This window comes from Labeo rohita, chromosome 18, assembly GCF_022985175.1.
Source record: "Labeo rohita strain BAU-BD-2019 chromosome 18, IGBB_LRoh.1.0, whole genome shotgun sequence".
Lineage (NCBI taxonomy): Eukaryota > Metazoa > Chordata > Actinopteri > Cypriniformes > Cyprinidae > Labeo > Labeo rohita.
This window is the reverse complement of record NC_066886.1, coordinates 4,889,815-4,914,776: the sequence shown is the minus strand read 5'-3', so window position 1 is coordinate 4,914,776 and position 24,962 is coordinate 4,889,815. Positions and strand designations below refer to the sequence as shown.

The 24,962-nt window shown below is 33.8% G+C and overlaps 1 protein-coding gene across 2 annotated transcripts in view; it reads right to left on the bottom strand.

Annotated features, from left to right (window-relative positions):
• Positions 1-407: 407 nt before the first annotated feature.
• The window catches only part of LOC127180678 (anoctamin-1), a 37,858-nt gene continuing 13,303 nt past the window's right edge, over positions 408-24,962 (bottom strand). Inside the window, exons 9-27 of one of the 2 annotated variants that reach the window (XM_051134884.1) lie at positions 24,854-24,901; positions 24,593-24,657; positions 23,165-23,299; positions 22,575-22,735; positions 22,350-22,432; positions 18,371-18,382; positions 17,535-17,612; positions 16,106-16,171; positions 11,391-11,465; positions 11,113-11,314; positions 10,858-10,969; positions 7,924-7,981; positions 7,737-7,837; positions 7,366-7,517; positions 5,904-6,056; positions 5,744-5,796; positions 4,978-5,159; positions 4,782-4,887; positions 408-2,286 (exon numbers count right to left, since the gene is read on the bottom strand). In XM_051134884.1, coding sequence (XP_050990841.1) covers positions 1,204-2,286; positions 4,782-4,887; positions 4,978-5,159; positions 5,744-5,796; positions 5,904-6,056; positions 7,366-7,517; positions 7,737-7,837; positions 7,924-7,981; positions 10,858-10,969; positions 11,113-11,314; positions 11,391-11,465; positions 16,106-16,171; positions 17,535-17,612; positions 18,371-18,382; positions 22,350-22,432; positions 22,575-22,735; positions 23,165-23,299; positions 24,593-24,657; positions 24,854-24,901 — 2,925 coding nt within the window. In that variant the 3' untranslated portion in view covers positions 408-1,203. The remainder of the gene's footprint in view (positions 2,287-4,781; positions 4,888-4,977; positions 5,160-5,743; positions 5,797-5,903; positions 6,057-7,365; positions 7,518-7,736; positions 7,838-7,923; positions 7,982-10,857; positions 10,970-11,112; positions 11,315-11,390; positions 11,466-16,105; positions 16,172-17,534; positions 17,613-18,370; positions 18,383-22,349; positions 22,433-22,574; positions 22,736-23,164; positions 23,300-24,592; positions 24,658-24,853; positions 24,902-24,962) is intronic. The other variant, XM_051134885.1, reaches the window with a different exon arrangement.

Here is a 24,962-nt window from a genome sequence, read left to right as displayed (position 1 = left end):
ATTTCTTATTTTGTGTTCCAGGGATGAAAGAAACCAATATTGGTTGGAGCAACGTCAGGGTGAGTAAACAATGACATAATTTTCATTTTGGGTGAACTAATCCCTTAATCCTGTTCTGTACACACAGAGTAACTAATGACGCATTAAGAATTGCCAGACGCCAATACATCTCAGTATGCTAAAATTAGTTTGCTGAAAAATAGAAAAGGCAAAAGCGCTGGCATACATCTGTCTTGATTACAGCTGTGAGACATTAACTATTGCTTGTATGGAGTTATAGGATTGACACTGATAAATGCATTCAAAAACTTGGCAGTGCGAACATGGCCTGTATGCATTCATTGAACTTTGAAAATGACAATTGGGTCTAAATCCCTGAAAACCTCTTCACAGTGAATAAAGCATGCTTTATTTTAGCTTTAGCCGTGCTAGCATAGTGCTAAATGGGATTATGTAAAATACTAGTGTATTTGCAATGTACAACGTAATTGGCTTTGAATCCATTTCAACATCACATTTCTTTATCATGAGCGTGCTGCCAAGCTACGTGCTAACTTGCCATGTGAATGAGACACTACAGATGTTTCCACCAAAGACAAAAAGACAATTCCACAAACAAGTTGGCTCATTCTGAAGCTGACGTATTGTGTTAATAAGTTCACATTTAGTTATTATTCTGTGTAAGTACATGTTAGCAAAACTCATGAGAGAACAACACCACGAAATGAAAGTTCCACTTGCTGAGTAACACATCGGCATGGACTGCAAAGCCCTTTGGCCCATATTCCTAAGCCTCTCTCTCTTCTCCCCTGTTCTGGTTCAAGAGGTCAGGTTAATGAGATTTGGTGTGTGTATATATCTGTGTATGTCTGTACAGGAGTTTACATGTGAAAGAGAGAATGGCAAGTCACAGTATAAGACAATGTTTAAGAGTCATCGAGCCAAATGGCTCCAGAACAATACTAGAATGCACAAGCCATGCACTTGGTCCTCCAATAAAGTTGGTGATTCTGTGCAAAAGAAGTCCCCCTAGTTAACCAACCCATGAATCTCCACCAAGCCATCAACAATTGATCCACATCCAAAGTTATTGAAGATGCTCGTGAGACAAAGATGAGTTGTTGATGGCATGGGTTGCCTGGCACTGAGAATGGTGATCGGATGCAAGGTGCTGAGAAGTTGCTCCACTTCTTCTTGTCACACTCATACGGGAGTGTTACGTTTGAGATCGCTGGGCGATGGGGGAATCTGTTGACTGAGATGTGTAAAGGTGGTGGAGTGACTAGGTCTGGTCTTCGGCTCCCCTGGAGTCTCTGATCCTTTATGCTTCGGAGGAAGAGTCTGGCATCGGGCCTTAACTTTCGAGCCTGGATCACGAGGCGGAAGCCCTTTCGTTGTGCTTCCCATTAGCTCTGGTTTGGAGGGAGGCCTTGGTAGTCCCGTTGACTGGCTGCCCACAAGCTCTGGTTTCGAAGGAGGACGTGGCAGGACTGTCAAAAGGCTGCTTGCAAGCTCCGGTTTTGATGGTGGGCGAGGAAGCGCTATGGAATGGCCAAGCTCTGAATCCAGTGAATCCGAGACAGATGTTTGGCTTTTAGATGGTCCTCTAGGAAGCATCCGGGTGAGCTCGCTAGGAGATGGAGGGACTTTATGGTCGAGATGTGTGAATGTGGTCGAGTGGCTTGATCTGGTTGCATGCGCTTCGGCTTCAGGTCCTCCATGCCTTGGCGGAAGGGTTCGGCAACGGCTCTTAGCCCTGGAACTTGGTTCTCGAGGTGGAGGTCCATTTAAGTCGAACTCTCGGTGCCGTGATAGCGAACCAGTTTTGATTGAATGAATGGACTGATTTGAACACGCTGAAGGCGTGGTGGGTGATTCATCATGGCAGGCTATCTTAGACAGGGACTCTGAAGTTGTATTGAAAGTTTCACAGGTTGAAGGTTGAGGTCTATCCGGTAGATCACTGGTGGATGCAATGGGCTGTTCCTCAAGCTCTTCCTCCTCTCCGTTGGTCACCCGAAGTTCTTTCAGCTCTTCGTCTGACTGGCTTAGCATTACCCCACTGCAGACAGGCAGCTCCTCCGGTGATCCTTCCTCTAGATCCTTGATGACAACATCATTGTTGGTAGGTGTCATTGGGTGTGACTGGGTGCATTGCTTGTCTGTCTCCTCGGTGAGCAGAAGATCCATCAGGAGTGCTTTCTCTCTCTTCAGCTGCTCTTTTAGAGAACGAGGCACGTCTGGGATCAGCCATGCTACCAGCATACTGAGGAACATGGCCAAGTTCTACAACACAATAACATATAGAATCAAACATTCAATTCTATTTTATAGGAATATTTGGAATTAAATATAACAATTCTGTCCTTAATAACTCAAACTCATGTCATTCCAAATCCATAAGGCCTTTTCTCATCATAAGAACACAAATAAAGATATTTTTCATGAAATCCGAGAGCTTTCTGAGCTTACTGCATAGACAGCAATGCAACTGACACATTCAAGGCCCAGAAAGGTAGTAAGGACATCATTAAAATTGTCCATGTGACATCAGTGGTTCAAACGTAATTTTATGAAGCTACAAGAATACTTTTTGTGCGCAAACAAAACAAAAACAACTACTTTATTCAACAATTTCTTCCCTTCCGTATCAGTCTTCGTTGTGTGTTCACAAGAGTACCACGACGCATACGTGTGGTGCTGCTAACGCAGGAGACACCATTCTGACGTAGAATGTGATTTCAGAAAATGAAGGTTGAATCACTGATGTCACATGGACTATTTTAGGAATATCTTTACTACCTTTCTGGGCAATGAACGTGTCGGTTCCGTTGCTGTCTATGTAGGGTCAAAAAGTTCTTGGATTTCATCAAAAATATCTTAATTTGTGTTCTGAAGATGAAGGAAATTCTTACGGGTTTGGAACAACATAAGGGTGAGTAAATCATTTCATTTCTGGGTGAACTATACCTTTAAGTAATTTGCATTTGCCTCTCAGTGTGCAAGAACATGAGAAAACCTTTGTACAACAATGCATTTACAGTGTAAGTTTGTGGGCAGTTTTAATCTTGTCAGTTAAATGTTTTTTTTTTTTTTTGTCCAAGCATTTTAATCTTGCCAGCAATAACAAAAACCATAGAATTTTTTTTTACAATGACCAGATTTAATTCAAACTATTTAGAAAATTTGGCCTGTTAAAGTTTGACACATTTTTGTTATTTTGCATATTATTGTCAAAAACCACCACAAAACCAGTCTTAAGTAGCACAGGTATATTTGTAGCAATAGCCAACAATAATACATTGTATGGGTCAAAATTATAAATTTTTCTTTTATGCCAAAATCATTAGAATATTAAGTAAAGATCATGTTCCATGAAGATATTTTGTAAATTTCCTACAGTAAATATATCAAAACTTAATTTTTGATTAGTAATATGCATGGCTAAGAACTTAATTTGGACAATTTTAAAGGTGATTTTCTCAATTTATTTTTTTGAACCCCCAGATTCCAGATTTTCAAATAGTTGTATCTCAGTCAAATACTGTCATATTCTAACAAACCATACATCAATGGAAAGCTCACATTTCCAATTATTTTTGTGATGCAGTGTCACATATTTATATTAATAAAATAAAAATTAGAAGATGGATTTAAATGTATACTTATGAAATGTCTAAATATTGATTCAATTTAAAGGACATTTAGCTAGCTTTATTTACTTTAAGAATTTAAAGGTGAAGTGTTGACTTCATTTCAACTGAAACAGTAAGACAGGGTGGGATGTATCAGGCAGCCCTGCCTCCTTTTTTAAAATAGCCAATGTATATAAAATATAAAATAGCCAATAGCGTTTAGTTTATTTCACAGCCTGGACCAGAGCCCCTGAGCTCGGTAAAGCCACATTTTACAGCGTATAGAACCCACAATCTCATCCATATCACTATAAAATATAGCATTCTGTTTTGTGGTGTCATATTTACAGTACACTGTCTGAATTGTTCCCTATTCCCTATATAGTGCATTATGTGCTATGAACTGTACAGAAAATACTATTTCTGTGAACAAGTGACTGATTTCAGCCACAGCTTTAGTGTTTGTTTATAGTGTACAGGGGGCAGGACTTTTCGGATTCTAGAGAGCATCTCATTGGACAGAAAGTTAGATGAGAAGCTGAAGTGCAGGGTGATGTCATCGAAATCATTGATCCATATTGGTGGAAGTTAGAGACTGTAAGGTTTGAATGCTTATATCTTCTAAATTCGAATTTTGTCATTGCTTTGGAGCACACTAGCTCTAACTAGCTAACTTTCATGGGGAATTTAATTTTTGAATTTCTGGTTAAGCATTAGTTATGTAAACACCATTTGTTGGAATTTTCATCTTATCTGTCAGTCAAATTTATGGTTAATAGGCCACTGCTGAATCCCCTCCACCTTTATTTATTTATTTCAGCTCTATTTTAATCTCCTACTTGTAGGTTAAAGAAGGGGAAATCAGAGTTTGAGCCCCCCTCATTGTGGAATGAAAGCTAAAGCTGTTTACCTTTATCATGCAAAGATTATATGTACATATAAATTCATGAAAATGCCTTAGGGATATTTACATTACAACCCTTCCTTGTATAATTCCATGGATGTAAATGATACTAGGATGACATGGCTATGACACAACAATTTTGCACAAGCAAGACAATTTTTTTAATTGTAAATAGAGCTTACTATATATTTAACCTGCAATGTTCACTGAATGATAAGAAAAGCAGTTTAACAAAGACTGACCTGGAAAAAAATTACAAATGCCAGGCGTGCAGCGAGCACAGACCAGTACTGCTTAGAAAGCTGGTAAGACTCAGGAGACCAGGGTGGATCTCGATAGTCTTTGTATCTGTGAAGATGATAAATTGTTGATCAGAAGAAAGAATGTTATCAGATAATGTAGGCTAGCAGAGTTCATGAGTGTGTTATGTGTGTGTACCTGCAAATACGAAGTTGTCTGTCAAAGTCGGTGTCATGCGGGGCAGTACCAGATTTAAAGTTGCTTGTGTTGAAATAAGCCAGTGTATGATTGGTATAACCATGCATGGTTCCTGTCTCACTGTACAAATACTGATACACCATCCGAGGAATGAATTCAGACGTAAAGGAGATTACAAATGCCTTGAGGGAAAGAGAGGTAGAAAGAGGAAAAACCTTAAAATCTATACATGCAATGAGACACAAGTCTTTTTTAAAAATCTTTTTAAAAGTCTCTTCTGCTCACCAAGCCTGCATTTATTTGATCCAAAATACAGCAAAAATTTTGAAGTATTTTTACTGTTTAAAATAACTGTTTTCTATTTGAATATATTTTAAAATGTAATTTTATTCCTGTGATCAAAGCTACATTTTCAGCATCATTACTCCAGTCTTCAGTGTCACATGATACTTCAGAAATCATTTTTTTAGCAGCAAATCAGAATATTACAATGATTTGACTGGAGTAATGATGCTAAAAAATTTATTTTTGAAATCGCAGGAATAAATTACATTTTTAAAAATATTCAAATAGAAACAGTTATTTTAAATAAGAATATTCTGCTGTGCTTTGGATCAAATAAATGCAGGCTTGTTGAGCAGAAGAGACTTCTTCAAAAAACATTAAAAATCTTACTGTTCAAAAACTTTTGACTGGCAGTGTAAATCATACTAAACAAGCCAGAAACTAAATATGAATTTTGTTTCACACAGTCACAATCACTCACATTTGTAATGACTGCAAACTTGCTGATTCCACTCAAGATGTTGTACCATATGCCTGGGAAAGGGAAGATAAATATGTGACAGTGTGAATTAGATCAAATAACAGTTATGTTAGGTGTAACCATGAGTAAGTCTGTACATATTTACTGCAAAATTTCATACCAATCTCTTTAGCACTGACTGCATCAGGTCTGCGTATTTCAGTGACGAATTTTGCCGCATCGAGTCGGATTTCAATGACGTTATTAAGCAGAGCGAAGACTGGTGCCAGCGGGAAGGAGGCCACAAAGAGTGTGACAAATCCATACTGAATAACTGCAGACAAACAAACACACACATACATAAATGATCCGTGTCCTTAATCAAACCCAGTTCCTCAAAGTCATCACAGACCTCCTTAAACAACCTCTTCAAAGGAAAAACTAATACTTGTTTGTATTGAGCAGATGTGCCTGCATTCATTTAATCCAAGGTACAGCAAAAACAGCAAAAGTTTGAAATATTTTTGCTGTTTTTTATTTTAATATATTTTAAAATGTAATTTATTTCTGTGATTTCAAAGCTGAACTTTTAGCATCATTACTCCAGTCACATGATCCTTCAGAAATCATTTTAATATTCTGATTTGCTGCTCAAAAAACATTTATTATGATTATTATGTTTAAAAAAGCTGAGTAGAACTTTTTGAAGCTTTTGTAACATTATAAATGCCTTTATCATCATCTTTTTATCAATATAAAGCATCCTTGCTAAATAAAAGTATTATTTTTTATCATTAAAAATTATTATTTAAAAAAAAAAATATTATGAACTCCAAACTTTTGAATGGTATTGTGTATAATGTTACAAAAGCTTTTTATTTCAGAAAAATGCTGATCTTTGGATCTTTCTATTCATCAAAGAATCCTAAAAAAATGTACTCAACTGTTTTAAATATTGATGATGATAATAATAATAATAAAAAATGTTTCTTGAACAGCAAATTTGCATATTAGAATGATTTCTGAATGATCATGTGACACTAAAGACTGGAGTAATGATGATGAAAATTCAGCTTTGATCACAGGAATAAATTACATTTTAAAATATATTCAAATAGAAAACATTTATTTGAAATAGTAAAAATATTTCAAAATTTTACTGTTTTTGCTGGACTTCAAATCAAATAAATGCAGGCTTGGTGAGCAGAAGAGACTTCTTTAAAAATGTTAAAAAGTTCACTGTTCAAAAACTTTTGACTAGTAGTGCACATACATTACTTGGTACAAATGCCTAACAATTATATTATAAGTTATTTCGTTATTACAATTATTAAAGCAACTTTAAACAGCAGTCATATTGTCACATGTTAAAATTGTACATTTGAAAGAAATCTTAAGAATAAAGTACATGGGTGAACAATTAAAAAAAGCCAGCAATGTGTATTAAGATAAACATTTTGCTAACTGTAACACTCAAGCTACAAAACTACCATTAAACAGCCAAATGAGGCTTTCAAGTTGCATGTTGACTATAAAGCACATAGTAATAATGTTTTTGTGGATTTAATGGACTTAAATGAAGTAGAACAATGAAAGCGATACAACATTTGAGCTTGTGAAGCATTCGAGCATGTGGTACTCACCCATCTCCATGTACTCTGGGCTCAAACCCTCATATGGCTCCAGATCATAGTCCAAATCCCAGCGCTGTGGTTCTCGTTTAGAATCCTTATCCTCTTCATCCTCCGATCCGTCTTTCTCCTCTTTATACGTGCGATACATCTTCTTCAGCTTTCTGTAATGTCAACAGATTTACCTGTGTCATTTTAAACACTTCCTTCCATCCACTCAGCATGCACTGTGTTGGTAATGTTAAACAGTGTGAAGAATTAAAATTTAATTTAACAAGAGAGTTAGGGGCTTCCTCTAATATACTGAGGGTATGTTGCGGAATCAAAGAAAATTAGAAGGAGGACTACGGGGAAGACTTTGCATGTGTGTGTAAAACACTTACGGAATGGCAATTTCGAACACATTATTTTGAATGAGCTGCTTTCCCAGCATAATGATTCCCAGCTGAATACACACTTCAATAAGACAGCCACCTGGAGAACACTAGAACAAAAACACATGTACATGCAATAGTTAGTTACATTAGGCTTAAACGCTGAAGACAAACATATTATCGTTTTAATAATTACCTCTTCCATGCGAAAATCCTTAAAGACATAAACATAGTCACCCGGACGACCGGCAAACCTAAATTAGCACATCAGAGTTATGAAGGATTTTTTGAAATGCAAACAACGCTGCTATTCTCTGGATTAAACCATGTAACCCAGAAATTCAGCATTTTGGTGCTACACACTAAAGCCACACATACTACACAGTGACACACTACACTGTAAACTACAACACAATTGTGTATATGTACGACACACAACAACACTACATGTAAGACACAGACACCACAAAACAGGTTGTTATAGAACTATAATTTGCATCTAGAAATTTAGACATGAAAAAAAGTAATATATTAATAAAATGATTATATATTTTTGAATTGGGTAAAAAATGAGGTACAAATAATTTTGAGAAAAATGCATGTTCAAGTGCACAAAATAGGTCTCAATACTTATATAAAATATAAAGTATACAATAATTATATAAAAGATCATCATTAACAAGTAATATATAGTACATACATATAAGTATATATATATATATACAAAAATAAAATGAAAATATTAAAAAAACGTAACATTTTACAAAAAGGTCTCATTTGTTAACATCAGTTATTGCAACTAACATGAACTAACAACGAACAGCATTTATTAATGTATAATTTTTATGTTAATTAAAAGGTTTGTTAATTCACAATACATTAATGTTAACATAACAACTTTAAATTTTAATGTATTAGTAATATTAACTAACATTAATGAATGCTAATATAATTATTGTTCATGTTAACTAATATAGTTAATTTGACAAACAAATGTTACCCACTTTACAATAAGGTATCATTTGTTAACATTAGTTAATGCATTATCTAACATGAACAAACAATGAACAATACATTCATTACACTATTTATTAATCTTTTTTAATGTTAGTTAATAAAAATATAGTTGTTCATTGTTTGTTCATGTTAGTTCACAGTACATTAACTAATGTTTACAAACACAACTTGTGATTTTAATAACGCATTAGTAAAAGCTGAATTAAACATTAACTAACATAACTACAACTGTTGTAGAAGTATTAGTATTAGTTCTTAGTTCATGTTAACTAATAAACCTTATTGTATTACTATTGTGTTACCAAAAAAATAGAAAATTACTGTGTCATATTTTGGCAGCATTTTACAGTAAGGTCCCATTAGTTAACTAATGCATTAACTAACTTGAACTAACAATGAATAATATATTTTTTACAGAATTAATCTTTTCTAATGTTAGTTAATTCAAGGTACATTAACTAATGTTAATAGGTACAGCTTTAAATTTTAATAATTGTATTAGTAATATTAACTAACATTAATAATTGCTAATATAATGATTGTTCATGTTAACTAATATAGTTAATTAATGTTAACAAATGAAATCTTTTTGTAAAGTGGGTAACACTTGTTTATAAAACAAACATGTTTATAATTTATTACACTATTTATTAATCTTTATTAATGTTAGTTAATACAAATACAGTCATTGTTCATGTTAGTTCACAGTGCATTAACTAATGCTATAAAAACGCACCTTGTAGTTAACTAATGAATATTATTGTAAAGTGTTACCATATAAATATAAAATGACTCTATAGTATCATATTTTGACAGCACTTTACAATAAGGTTCCATTAGTTAACATTAGTTAATGCATTAACTAACAATGACCAATACATTTGTTACAATGGTTATTACACTTCGTTAATGTTACTAAAAAATAGTTCTTAGCTCAGGTCTGTTAAAAAAATAATATTAACAAATACAATTTTTTAAAATTAACTAAGATTACTGAATGATTTTTCACTGTTAGTTTATCTTAACTAGTGTAGTTAACTAATGTTAATAAATGGAACTTTACTTTAAAGGTGTTACCAACACTTTCCAATAAGGTGTCATGTGTTAACATTAGTTAATGTATTAACTAACACGAACAAACAATGAACATTACATTCATTACACTGTTTATTAATCTTTGTTAATGTTAGTTAATAAAAAAATGCAGTTTTTCAGTGTATGTTCATGTTAGTTCACAGTGCATTAACTAATGATAACAAATAAAACTTGTGATTTTAATAATTAATGAAATTATCATTAACTAAGATTAATAAATACTGTAGAAGTACTGTTCATTCTTAGTTCATGTTAACAAAATGATTAAGTATATATATATATATATATATATATATATATATATATATATATATATAATATATATATATATATATATGTATAAAATTACTCTAGAGTATCATATTTTGCTAGCACTTCACAATAGGGCCCCATTAGTTAACATTAGTTAATGCATTAACTAACAATGAGCAATACATTTGTCACAGTGCTTATTAAACTTTGGTAACGTTAATAAAAATACTTGTTAGTTCAGGTCCATTAAGTAATATTAACAAATACATAACTTTTGACTTTATAACAATCTTATAACGTATATGTTGAAATATTAACTAAGATTACTAAAGGATTTCTCATTGTTAGTTCATGTTAACTAGTGTAGTTAACTAATGTTAACAAATGGAGCCTTATTGTAAAGTGTTATATTTTTTGTTTCTCTGTGTTGCATGATTTTAGGTCAACAATTTTTTTTTTAAATATATAAAAATGTTTCTATGAAACAAATGCTCACTTCAAAGTGATATATACAATATAGACAAACATAGATAACGTTCTCAAAAATGGAGTAGACAGGACAGACACACAACACTACAGTATACATTATAGACACCACTAGTGTACACACAACACAATACTACAGCAAGCACACAACTACACTGCAACACACTGGACATGATAAACAACAACAGAGTACATTATAATAATCCAATTATCACTGGTCGCAACAGAGACGGAACGTCACATTAGTTTGGGTGGGTATGCTAATGGGATGCCATTTTACCTGCCCTTAAAGAAGGCCACATAGAAGACAGGTGCAAATGCATTCATGCTCTTCAGCAAAAAAGCTTTCAAGATCACATGCTCCTCAAATGTCGATTCAGTCTTTGGAATCTCTGAAAGTATGACATTAACATCACATTTATAATAGTAATGCATGATCTTTCCTTGGTTAGAGTCACCCAAACATTTTTTGAATGCAACACATTTCATCTTTTGTCATGTAAATGCACACACACATACACACACACACACACACCGAGCTCTGTAATCCAGGCCGCTATAGCGCCGTAGATCTCATCCAGCACCAGAACCACCAGCAAGTTGATGATGACGGCGGTGGTTGTCACGGTTACACGCACGTTAGCCTTGGCCTCGTGATCAGGGTTCATTGACATAACGGCAAACACAATGATGCGGTAGAGAATCACTCCAGATACGGCAGAGAACGTGACCCCAACCTGAAAAAAACAGATAAATATGAGTTTTGATGATAGAAACACTGTGACAAATGGTCTTCTGGGGAAAGATACTCACCATAAGGAGTATAGAGGATATGTTGATGCAGTATCCTGGCAGCCGGTCTGTCCATGACAAAGACTCGGAGGCAAGCTACAAGAACAACAGGATGTTACTTAAATGAGAAGTCCACTTCCAGAACAACAATTCACAAATTATTTACTCACCCCCTTGTCATCTAAGGTGTTTTTTAAGCACAGAAGCTCATGTAGCACAGGCTCTGAGATTCACGACACTACGTACTGAATCACGTCAAAAGGTCACGTGGAACGTAAGCAGAACCACAGACCCAGTGTTTACAAAGCGAATGTGCAAAGACTAACAAAAGTGCAAGTAAGTGAAATGCTGTTTACAAGCAAAAAGCTACAACGATGTCGGACGATTCTGAAGTTGTAGGAGAAAATGAGATGGAGTTTTTCTCCATTCTCTACCTTTTTGAGCCGGAGTACACAGACGATGAACTTAGACATGATTCATAGTAGTGATGGGAAGTTCGGATCATTTTACCAACTCGGACCTTTGAGTCTTCGATCCCAGCTGAGGAAGAAGGGTTTTATGTAGCGAAACGATCGGTTATTGTTTTCGGAAAATAAAAATTTGTATACTTTTTAAGCACAAAAGCTCGTGTAGCACAGTATGTGCGTTCACATACTATTGAATCACATCAAAAGGTAGGCGGAACCACAGACCCAGTGTTTACAAAGTAAACGCGCAAAGACTAAGAAAGTGCAAGTAAGTCAGGAGTTTTTCAACATACTCTACCTTTTTGAGCTGGAGTACACAGACGATGAACTTGTGGTGGATCGAAGAAGTAGTTGTTAAACGTAGGTAGTTAATTTTGCTGAATCTTTTTTCTAGTCATTTCGTTCATTTTAGCAAAATCAGCATCACGTGACGGCCCCATAAGATGAACGAACGACTCGGAAAACCCGAAGACTCGAAACAGGTGAACTAATTCCAGTACAGAACCTAATAGGATGTTGCGCATGTGCGACTGAACCAATCACTTCCCGAGACGACTCGTTCTTCCCGAGATACATTAAAGATTCATTCAAAATGAACGAATCGTTCAAGAACGACCCTTGGACGCGCATCACAGTGTCTGTGCCACACAAGCTTTTGTGCTTAAAAAGTATACAAATTTGTATTTTTCGAAAACAATGACCAATTGTTTCGCTAGATAAGACCCTTCTTCCTCAGTTGGGATTGTTTAGAGCCCTTTGAAGCTGCATTTAAACTACATTTTAGTTCAGATTTGGGGCACCAATGAAGTCCATTATATGCAGAAAAATCCTGAAATGTTTTCCTCAAAAACCATAATTTCTTTACGACTGAAGACAGAAAGACATGAACATCTTGGATGACAAGGGGGTGAGTAAATTATTTGTAAATTGTTGTTCTGGAAGTGGACTTCTCCTTTAATGCTCAACATGTCAGCTGTGAATACACCAGCTACTGGAGATCAGTAATCACATTTTGTCTGAAACTGATAAGCTATTGTTATTTTTACAGTATGTAATGGCAATATCCAATATGATGGCCAATACTGTAAGTCTATACCAAGGATGCCCAATCCCATTCCTGGAGCTCTACCTACTGTGCCTGCAGATTTCAGCTCCAACCCTGATTAAACACACCTCAACCAGCTAATTAAACACTTAGGAGCACTTGATAATTACAGACAGGTGTGTTTGATCAGGGTTGAAAGTGAACTCTGCAGGTAGTTGGATCTTCAAGAAACAGGAGTCCTTTTAAACAGAATATCAATGTTTAAACTAAATCTAGAATTTATTCTAGGATTTTTACATGCTTCTGGACAAATCTAGCATAAAAATGTTAGTGTACAGCCGAAATGTACTAATATTATAACTACTTGGGGGGGGGGGGGGGAGAGAAAAAACTAATAATAAATAAAAATAAATAATATTTAATGAAATAATGAAATGTATAATATAATTAAAATTTATAATAAATAAATAAATAAAATAAAACAGAAAAAAAGAAACAAACAACAGAAAACTAAGAATAAAGGTCTGTTCATGCCAAGAACAATAACTATAACTATACCGATTTACCTGTTCTCGTAGATTATTTTAATAATTATTATTCGTTATAATTTTTTTTTTTTTTTTTTGGATGGTGCATGTGAACAGCCCCTAAGACTGGTCATTATACGCTGTTGGATTTCACAAAAAAATTTACTTAAAATAAAATAAAATTAAATCCATTTAAAATGTAATGTTAGGAAATTAGGTTAAATGACCTTTTAGTCACATTTTTTTTTGTTAAATATTTACTTAAAATTCATTAAAAAAGCGCCACAGTATTTAAAACTTTTAATAAAATTAACCATTGAATTGGTTACTTATATGACAAATACATTTTTAAAACTTTTGCATGCTTCTGGACAAATATGACATTATGACAAAACATTATGGTGTACAGTTGGAATATTATGCTAATATGATAACTGCTTTAAAAAGAAAGAAAAAAACTAAAAATAAATTCATAAATAAAATAACATGAAAAAATTTGTTGTATTTCACACAAAAAAAATGAAATATATAAATCAAATTAAAATGAAGACTTTTAAAATGTAATGTTAGGAAATTAGATTAAATGAATCTCTGATATGTTTTATATATATTTAGTTCAAGTTCTTTAAAGAAGCCCCACAGTATTTAACATTTTTGGTAAAATCAACCTATTAATTGGTTACTTAGTTGAAATATGATGCTAATATGATAACTGCTTTTGCAAAAAAAAAAAAAAAAAAAAAAAAAAAAAAAAACTAAAAGTAAACTAATAAATCAAATAGCATGAAAATAAAATTGGTGAACTTTGCAAAAAACTAATTAATTAAATAAAAATTAAATTTAAATAATAAAAAATCTTTTTTTAAATATTTAGTTAAAGTTCATTAAAAGCACCACAGTATTTAAGATTTTTGGTAATATCAACCTATTAATTGGTTACTTATATTTAAAAAATCTTTAAAAAATTTTACATGCTTCTGGACTAATACGGCATTAAAACATTACAGTGTAAAGTTGAAATATGATGGTAATATGATAACTGCTTTTGGGGAATAAATAAATAATTAATTACTAGATGAAATAACATGAAAAAATTGGTGAAAAAATAAAATAAATTAATACAATAAATAAAAAATTAAATAAAATATAATAAAAAAGACTTTTAAAATGTAATTTTAGGAAATCAGATTACATTAACTGTTAATCAATTTTTTTTAATATATATACATATATATGTATATATATATATATATATATATCAGCCTATTAATTGGTTACTTATACCTAAAAATTGATACACATCTATAGATTTTTTTACATATGGCATCAAAACGTTATAGTGTACAGCTGAAATATGATGCTAATATGATATGTGTTAATTGTAAAATAAATAATTAATAATAATATGAGAAAATGGATTTTGGAAAATAAATAAATAAATAAATAAATAAAAGCACCACAGTATTTAACATTTTGGTAAAACCAACCTATTAATTGGTTACTTATAACTAAAAAAAATGACACACATCTTTGAAAATTTTTATATGCTTCTGGAAAAATATTATGCTAATATGATAACTGCTTTTGGGGAAAAAAAAGAAAAAAATGACTAAAAATAAATTACATAAAATAACATCAAAAATAGAATTACATTAAAGTAAATAATTTTAAAAGGTAATGTTAGAAAATTATAAATTTTGAACTTGTAATCACATTTTTTAAATCTATTTTTTTAATATTTAGTTAAGTTCATTAAAAAAACACCACAGTATTTAGCATTTTTTGTTAAATCAACCTATTAGTTGGTTGCTTATACCTAAAAAATTCCACACATCTTTAAAAATATGCTAATATTGACCATTTGGCCTTCAATATATAGTGTAGCTCTTAAGTTAAAAACAGTTAAATATTAATTTATAAAATCTACAACTGTTGTGGAGGTTTTGTGCATCAGACAGGAACTACTTTTGGCCTTGGAACAAACTAATCACTGAAACTAAGTACGAGTGATTTGATTGAGGTGCTGAAGTTAATGAACAGCACGGATCCAACCCTCCCCCCGACGCGCATGCATGAAATCTGAATTAAAACACTACACTCTCTCAGGTACACGCACATACACAGCGAACATGTGTCTTTGATTAGAGGAAGGACACCATTCTAACTTGCGCGTTTTAATCCAGCTCTGACTCTAATCCTGCATAATCTAGTGTGGAATACCCAGAGAGGTAATCTGCTTTGAGTGCCGTGTGTAGTGAGCGTGTACGCCGCAGACAGTGTTTGAGCGCATACGTGTGTCGTGTGTATGCGCCGCTACGTACAAGGGCACAATGACGGTAACAGAAATCCGCAAAATCACATCAAGTGAAATTGCGACCGAACTGCTCATTTCAGACGGGAAAAACACAGCGCCAACATTGTCCTGAGTCATTTGTTATCTAATTAATTAAATTGTCAGATAATGAGAAGAAAAAGATATGAGAGTGCTAATGAGGGGCGTGATAAGGAGAAAGTCGGATGTGAGCCGGGTGGGCAGGAGGGGTCTGGCGGAGGTCAGCGCAGTGACCACTCGATGACTGACAGCTGAGAACTAACTGCATTATCCCTGAAGCCCCGCCTCTTCTGCTTAAGTTGATTAGCTTGCTCTCTCCTAGACAGACACACAGTAAACTCTCAAATTATCTCCCCCCTCCTCACCGGCGACTGTCCTCCTTTAGCTGACAGTAGCTTCTCTCTTCCTTTGTCATCCGTTCCTGCGTCCGGCTAGAACACAGAGCACAGATTAAAAGCACTGCGCACGCACACTCAGTCTCTTACATCTACCTGGAAAAATTTGTGAGGTATTCCGGGTATTTCAGCTCAGTGCATTTTTAGGCAATAATTCAATTAAAGTGAAAATTAAGAGTTGAGATCCTGAATTGATAATAGTGATGGTAATAGTGATTAATAGTGATTGAAAAGAACCTCACAGTAAAAGCACATATATTAAATGTGTGTTAAAAAAAAAATAATAATAATAATAATAATAATAAAAAAATCCTAAAAATCCTTTTAAATCCTAATGGGAATTTAATAAGAAACTGGATAAACTAAAATTTTTAATGACATTCCAAGATTTTTTTTACTAGAGATTTCATTTATTAAAATTACAATAATTATTATAAATTACAAAAAATAGACAAATATTAAATTAAAATAAATATAAATTATATAAAAAATAAATTCCTAATGACATTCCAAGAATTTTTACTAGAGTTGTTCATTAAACATTACTGTACTTATATATTATAAGCAAATATATAAATCATTAAATTAAAAATTATTTATTATTTGATATTTTTAAATTAAAATAAAGTAAGATCCTACTAGACAAACCCAAATTATTATAGACTTTCCTACAGACTTCCTATTAATATATATATAGACATTTCAAGTTTTTTACTAGTTATTCATTAAAATGACTATAATTATTATATATGATAAAAATGTTTACAAATTATTACATTAAAATAATTTATTTAATTTTTAAAAATAAAGCTACTACTAAACAAATTAAAATTGTAATTGACAAAATATTTTTATATTATATTTAGTTTTTTTAAATATATTCAAAATAAAAATCCATGTTTTTTTTTTTTTTACTAGAGTTATTCATTAAAAAATTACTATAAATATTACACATTACAGAAAATATACAAATTATTAAATTTAAATAATATATTATTTATTTATTTATAAATAAAATGTATTATTTCTTTTTTAAAATCCTAATGGGAAATTTAATAATAGACTGGATAAACTAAAATTGTTATAATATAATTATTAGACTTTATGGGTATATCAGAATATTCGAATGATTTTTGAAAGACTGTGTGACGTTGAAGACTGGAGTAATGATGCTGAAAATTCAGCTTTGCATCACAGAAATAAATTAAATGTTAAAATATATTAAAATAGAATACACTTCTTTCAAATTGTAACAATATTTTACAATATTAGTATTTTTACTGTATTTTTTATTTTATTTATTTATTTAAAAAAATGTTTTTCAGTCAATTAGAAATGTTATGGAAGATAATGGAAATTCATTGGTTAAAACCTTATAGTTTTAAAATGTGCATTTTACCTCTTCCTTCTTCTTATTCTTTGCCTTCTTCTCTTGTTTCTTAAGCAGGAAGTCCTCATATGCTGGTCGTAGCTCATTCTGTGATACAAACACACACACATACACATACTTTAAACTCAGTGATCAAGCACTCCAAAGATGTGAAAAAGCAGCAAATCCAACATCAGTTCCTTAGACATGCATAAGCAAAACGGTCTCCATAGAAACAGGATTCACAAACACATGCACAAATAGAAATAATTATCTCGGTTCCGCATTAAAGCGTTTTCTTGTCTTGAGGCAAAGACGCCAGTATGGTGCAAAACTGCAAGTTCATTAAAAAGCACGTAACCCGCAGGGCTTTTCTGGTTAATATGTAAAACAGTGCTGTAGACACAATCTATCGGACCAATATCCTGTACAAGCATGGTACGTAGTTGCATGTTCAACAGAGAATGCTTAAGCTGATATATTTATGACATAAAATGTGTTTCAAGCAGCATTTTCAATGTCTCAAATAAGGTTGTGATTATCTGGCAAGAACATTGCGGTCAGGATTATGGCACTGAGGTTAATGGCGTAAAATCACAATAAAGGATTCATTGACACACAGGTTACTACAATGTTAATCCACTGTAAATCTCCCTTCTTCCTACGTATTCAAAATTGATTCATCAAACAGCATCACCATACACTTCAATGCAAAATTGACCCTCCTGCTGTGCAGAAAAACGCAAAGGGAGATGGAGCGATGATGAGAGTGGGGGAAGTGTGAGCGACAAATACGCTGTGCATTTGAGCATGTCGGAAACCATATAGAAACACAGATAGAGAAAGAGAGCAAGAGATAGATTTACCTCAGCCCTTTCCTATCGGTGAGCATGAAAGCAAAGAAAACATGGAGTTAGACACACATATTTACACTATTTAATATGCGGGGTAATTGAAGTTCATTATCGTTCACATTAGCGTGTCGCTCATGATCTCCATGGCATCCTGTTGAGAGCGCAGTCCTTCATCCACTCAGCTCAATGCTTTAAGCAGAACACAATCTCATTACATACACATGTCCTGTCACACACACATACACACCACCATCTTCGACCCCTTACACAACACACACACACAGTTCAGACTGAATCAGCTCCCAGGTGAACGGTTCAAACCCTCAAGAACAGTGAAAGTATGAATTTTGATAAACATAATGAAGAGCAGGCTGGAGTCTGCACTAGAGAGAATTGGCTATTATGTAGGATTATGTTTCGTAATGCTTTATGAAATGTGTTGGTACGAGTTTCTGCTGATGTTCATAGGTGATAGTGTTTATTTAGGGTGATCATACATGCCAAAAAAAAGATACAGCCGAGGTCAAAAGTTTACATCCCCCTTTCAGAATCTGCAAAATGTTAATTATTTTGCAAAAGTATAAGGGATCTAACAAATACATGTTATTGTTTACTTAGAACTGACCTGAATAAGATATTTCACATAAGATCTTTACATATGAGAAAATAGTAGTTGAATTTATAAAGTTTACATCCTCTTGATTTTTAATACCGTTGTTACCTGAATGATCCACAGCTGCGTTTTTTGTTTAGTGGTAGTTGTTCATGAGTCCCTTGTTTGTCCTGAACAGTTAAACTGCCCACTGTTCTTCAGAAAAATCCTTCAGGTCCCACAAATTCTTTGGTTTTCCAGTATTTTTGTGTACTTTCCAACAATGACTGATTTTGAGATCCGATCCATTTTTGCACACTGAGGACAACTGTGGTACTCATGTGCAACTATTACAGCAGGTTCAAACGGTCACTGATGCTCCAGAAGGAAACACAGTGCATTAAGAGTTGGGGGGTGAAAACTTTTGAACAGAATGGAGATGTGTACAATTTTCTTATTTTCCCTAAATATCATATTTCTTCATTTAGTACCACCCCTCAGAGGCTACAGAAGTTACTTACATGTTTCCCAGATGACAAAATAAGTTAAATTTACCCTAATCTTCAAATTCCAAAAGTTTTCACCCCCCGGCTCTTAATGCATGGTTTTTCGTTCTGAGTCATCAGTGAACGTTTGAACCTTCTGTAATAGTTGCATATGAGTCTTTCAGTTGTCCTCAGTGTGAAAAGATGGATCTCAAAATCATACAGTCATAACTGGAAAGGGTTCAAATACACTAATATGCTGAAAAACCAAAGAATTTGTGGGGCCTAAAAGATTTTTCTGAAGAACAGCAGGCAGTTTAACTGTTCAGGACAAAAAGGGACTCATGAACAACTATCACTAAACAAAAACACACAGCTGTGGATCATTCAGGTAACAACACAGTATTAAGAATCAAGGGGATGAAATTTTTTTTAACGGGTCATTTTTAATAAATTAAACTTTTATTTTCTCGTGGACTATATGTAAACATCTTTTATGTGAAATATATTATTTAGGTCAGTACTAATTAAAAAATAACATGCATTTTGTATGATTCCTCTTCTTTTAGTAAAATAATTAACATATTGTAGATTCTGAAACTTTTGAACTCAACTGTATATATAAATCCTGGCCAGGAGAAATTGCACGAACGGTCACCCTAGTTAACTTCTTTAATGAAAACTATGACGAAAAATGTTCTGATGAGATGACAATAAGGTCGATAAATGATAACTGTGACTGTATCAACGGAATGCAAAAAGATGAAACCAAAATGTATTTTAAAAAATAAAAAACTATACCTAAATCTCTTTTTATTATCGTCGAAAAAAGAAGGCAAACTATTATTGCAGACCATTGTACTATGCAAACTTTCATGTGCATGGTTGCCAGATATCAAGAATTCAAATCCCCAAATCAGAGCTTCTCTGTTAAAGGATTAGTTCACTTCCAGAAAAAAAAATCCTGATAATTTACTCACCCCCATGTCATTCAAGATGTTCATGTCTTTCTTTCTTCAGTCGAAAAGAAATTAAGGTTTTTGAGGAAAACATTCCAGGATTTTTCTCCATTTAGTTGACTTTAATGGTGGCCAACAGGTTAAAGGTTCAAATTGCAGCTTTAAAGGGTTTTACACAATCCCAGACGAGGAATAAGGGTTTTATCTTATAAAATAATTGGTCATTTTCTAACATTAATATACTTTTTAACCACAAATGCTAGTCTTGCACTAGCTCCACTTCACGCATTACATAGTCACGGTGGAAAGGTCAAGCATGACGTAGGCCGAAGTACCAACCCAGTGTTTACAAAGTGAACATGCAAAGAAAGTCAAACACCCTTTACAAAAAGAAGATAAAACAACAATGTAGGACGAATTTGAAGTTGGAGGAGAAAATAAGATTTTTGAGTTTTATTACCCTACCGTAACTTTTTGAACTAAAGTACACAGACGAAGAACTAACCGTGCTTGATGTTTCCAATGTGCGAAAATGACTGATAAGACCCTTATTCCTTGACTGGGATCATGTAGAGCCCTTTTGAAACTGCAGTTTGGATCTTTAATGCATTGATCCCCACTGAAGTTATATCTATATAGAGAAAAATCCTGTAATGTTTACCTCAAAAACCTTTACTTCTTTTCGACTGAAGAAAGAAAGACATGAACATCTTGGATAACATGGGGGTGAGTAAAAAGAATTTTTTATTCTGCAAGTGAACTAATCCTTTAACAGGATACATTTTCTGCCCAGTTTTTTGCTTTATTTTGCAATCTGGCAACCATGCATACACACTCACTCTTTATTACAGAAGCACAGATGATGATATGAAAACACAGACAGACAAGAAAGCTAAAGTTTAGCAATCTCCGTGTGAGATGTTCATCTTAAATGAAAGTGTCATTCAGCCTGTCTGTGCTCTGTCATGAGACCTTGACTGTATTGTCTGCGATTGTGGTTGCTGAATAGATGCACTTACAGCTGTTATTTTAATAGTGAAACACTGCAATTTGGAATTATTAGAATTCACCAAATCAGCATATTAGAATGATTTCTGAAGGATCATGTGACACTGAAGACAGAAAAATTCTGAAGATGCTGAAAATTCAGCTTTGCATCAGATGAATAAATTATATTTTAAAATACATTAAAATAGAATACACTTCTTTTAAACTGCAATATTGCACGATATTGACAGATCGTGCACAAACAAGTTTTTGTCCAGTCAGCAATGTCCCTTTTAGAATTAATGATGCAATCACAGATGTGAATACGTTTTACATTTTAAAATCATATTTTAGAGATGCACCCATTTAATAATAAATATTAAAGGGGTCATCGGATGTCCATTTTCCACAAGTTGATATGATTCTTTAGGGTCTTAATGAAAAGTCTATAATATACTTTGGTTCAAATTCTCAAGGCGCATTCCCTTCACAAACAAACGTAATCTACTGCATCTTCAGCTACTCAGATGTCAGGAGTAAATGACGACCACTATGTTCATTATTACATCCAGCAACATAACACCTCAATCGCTCAATCAGAGATATACTTGTCTAACTTACATCCCTGCTCCGGCATCGAAACAAAGAGGTCGGACTGTTACAGCTGATCTGAGGTAAAACGCTCATGTCAATCAACTATCGTGGGAGCGGCCTCTGTCGGTGTGACGCCACAACAACAGGCATTTGAGAATGGCTCGATTTGAAAAAGGGAATATTATTTTTACATTAATTAAAAACCAATGCATGGATTTTTTTCATTATAGGGTAGATTTGTACATGCACTGCCAACACACATTAATGTTCAAACAACATGTAAAAGTGAACTTAGCAGCCGATGACCCCTTTAAAGATGTTCCGCAACTTTGATCATGTTTCTAGTATTCTAAAATGCTTTGGACTTTTCTCACCTCATCGTCTTCCATGCCTGTCAGATCCCAGCTGTGCTGTAAACATCGCTGCCTCCTCTTCCAGTGTTCTAGAAACACTGCCGCTAAACACACAAACACACACACGCACAATTATCACAAGACTATCTATTCCACTTTATACCACCTTATTTCTTCTCAATATATTATAAATGTACAGTAAACACATAGTTTATCATCAAATGCACATATTCATACAGCTCGTACCCCAGAGGGACATAAAGATGGCGAAGCCCACGGTGGCATGGTTATCAAACAGATAGCTGGCACGCGCCGTACTGCAGATACTGCTCAGTTGCCAGTAATCACACACACGATCACATAGAGGACACATGGTGAAATTAAGACGCTCATCACACATCTCTTGACTGTAAGAGAGGGAGAAATGAATGATTGATTATGTCATAAAAAATCGCTGCGATGCATAAACATTTATTTTCTTTGAAAAATTATGTTTTCACTTGTGTCTCACAAAATATATCAAAACAAAAAAAAAAAAAAAAAACTCATGAAACATTGCTAGAAAAGGCTTAATAAAGCAAATAAATCAATGTTGTTTTTTTAAATACAGATTAGAGTTACTGTAGCTTTGAGCTAAAGCAATTAGCTTGTATTAAGAAAACATATTTCAATATTCCCACAAGGAATATTGAATATTTTTCCACAAGGAAAAAGACTTAAACACTCTAAATAAAGTCTTAATGAACATCTCTGAGGGTTAGATTTACAATTAGGGGATTGAAACAAATATTTGTTTGTTAAAAAAACATAGAAATCAAAAATGTAAAAGTGTTTACCTGGGCACATTGGTGTCTACGGTGAGGCAGCCGTACAGGAATACTGCGACTCCTAAAGCCGAGGCTGGAATCAGCAGCTGTGTGTACACTCCCAACCAGGCAAAATACAGGCCAATCTGCTCTCCAAAGTACTTCCTGTTAAATGCAGGTAAACGGGTTACTGAACTGTTACAGATTTGACAGGGTAAACCGCTACCGAACACCAACCCAAAAAATGCTGTTTCAAAAAATGACATGGAATGTGATCACATCCTCCACCTCTTCTATATAAAATCATTATTAAAGGAGACCTATTATGGCCCTTTTTACAATATGTGAGTCTCAGGTGTCCCCAGAATGTGTCTGTGCCCATTTTTCATGCATGTCTCTTTAAATGCAAATGAGCTGCTGCTCCCCGCCCCCTTTTTTTAAGAATAGGGCTGTGCCTTTCAAACTCGTACAGACACTCTCAAAACACATCTGTTTGGTAGTGATTATCATATCTATCACGTTGAAATCATGCATTTTAAACCATATTAGTTTAAACTTTCAATAAAGCAATAGACCCCAAGAAGCTGTGGTTTACAAGAAATTTAAAACAGCTAAGGGGCAATGTTAGGCATGAAGCGTGCAGATTAAGGGGCGGTGATATTATAATAAGATCCCCTTTTTACGTCACAGGCAGAGCATAATATGTTGTGCTTGTTTTTTCACATGCTTGCAAAAAAAGCTTACCAAAACAAAGTTACTGTGTTTTCCTTTTTCATATTTTCTGGGTTGGTATATGCACTGGGAACCCAGTAAACATGGAAAAAGTCAGATTTTCATATGTCACCTAAAATATTTTGGCTATTTTGATTATGCTTTCAGCAACAGTAGCTACGTTCTGCCATATCCCATATTCCGGAGCCATTTCCCATAATCAGCTCAGAAAATGTCAGTTTGCAGACTCTGTGTGAGCCAACTGACAAGTAATACATTTACTAAGTAGTCTTAGTATTGTACTGTTTGCCATTCACAGCTTGCATGCTATACAGTGTACATGTATGTAATATTTGTGATATCCAGATGGCATATTAAATTCACCAGATGCAAAGCATCTGCATTTAAGCTTGGGTTGTAGCAAGTTGTAGGTCATTTAATAATGTTTATTATCCTGAAAAATGTAATCATCTGTGCTTGTTTGATAAGCATTTTGGGGTGGGCAGAATGAGACTTTTGTCAGGTGTTTTATCACCTGCCAGCCAGGTGAAAATCTTGAAAATGAAAAGTGACACACCTCTCCTCGACAAGCCACAAGATTTAAGAACTATTTATAGCAGTCCACAGACACACAAACGCACACACACCTGACAGTTCTCAGAAAGAAGAACCAGTGAATAACCATCTGTGTACTGAATAACATCTTTCACAGAACCAGATGCTAGTTATGTACATCATGTCTGATACCTTATAAGGTCCATTGGTTGATATTTGCAACATGCTCCATAATTGGCCCATTCCTCATGCAACATCTGCAATACACAGAAATACCGCTCAGTTCAGTTTTTTTATTAAAAAACATATTCTTTGCATCTTCTTAGAATAGACACACAAGTATAGTATATCTTACAGGAATAAGCAGCTTATTGCCATTTTATCAATCACGCTTTTCCTAAATGTCACTGTTTGATACGCTGCTGTCCAATCGCAGCAAGCTGTAGGACTTACCTGTCTGTCGTTGCGATGCTCTTTATCTTCTGAGCTGTCAAAGTCTCCCTGCAGCAATGACAGCACACACAGAGCTCTGTCTAAATCTCATCACATATTTACATTGAAC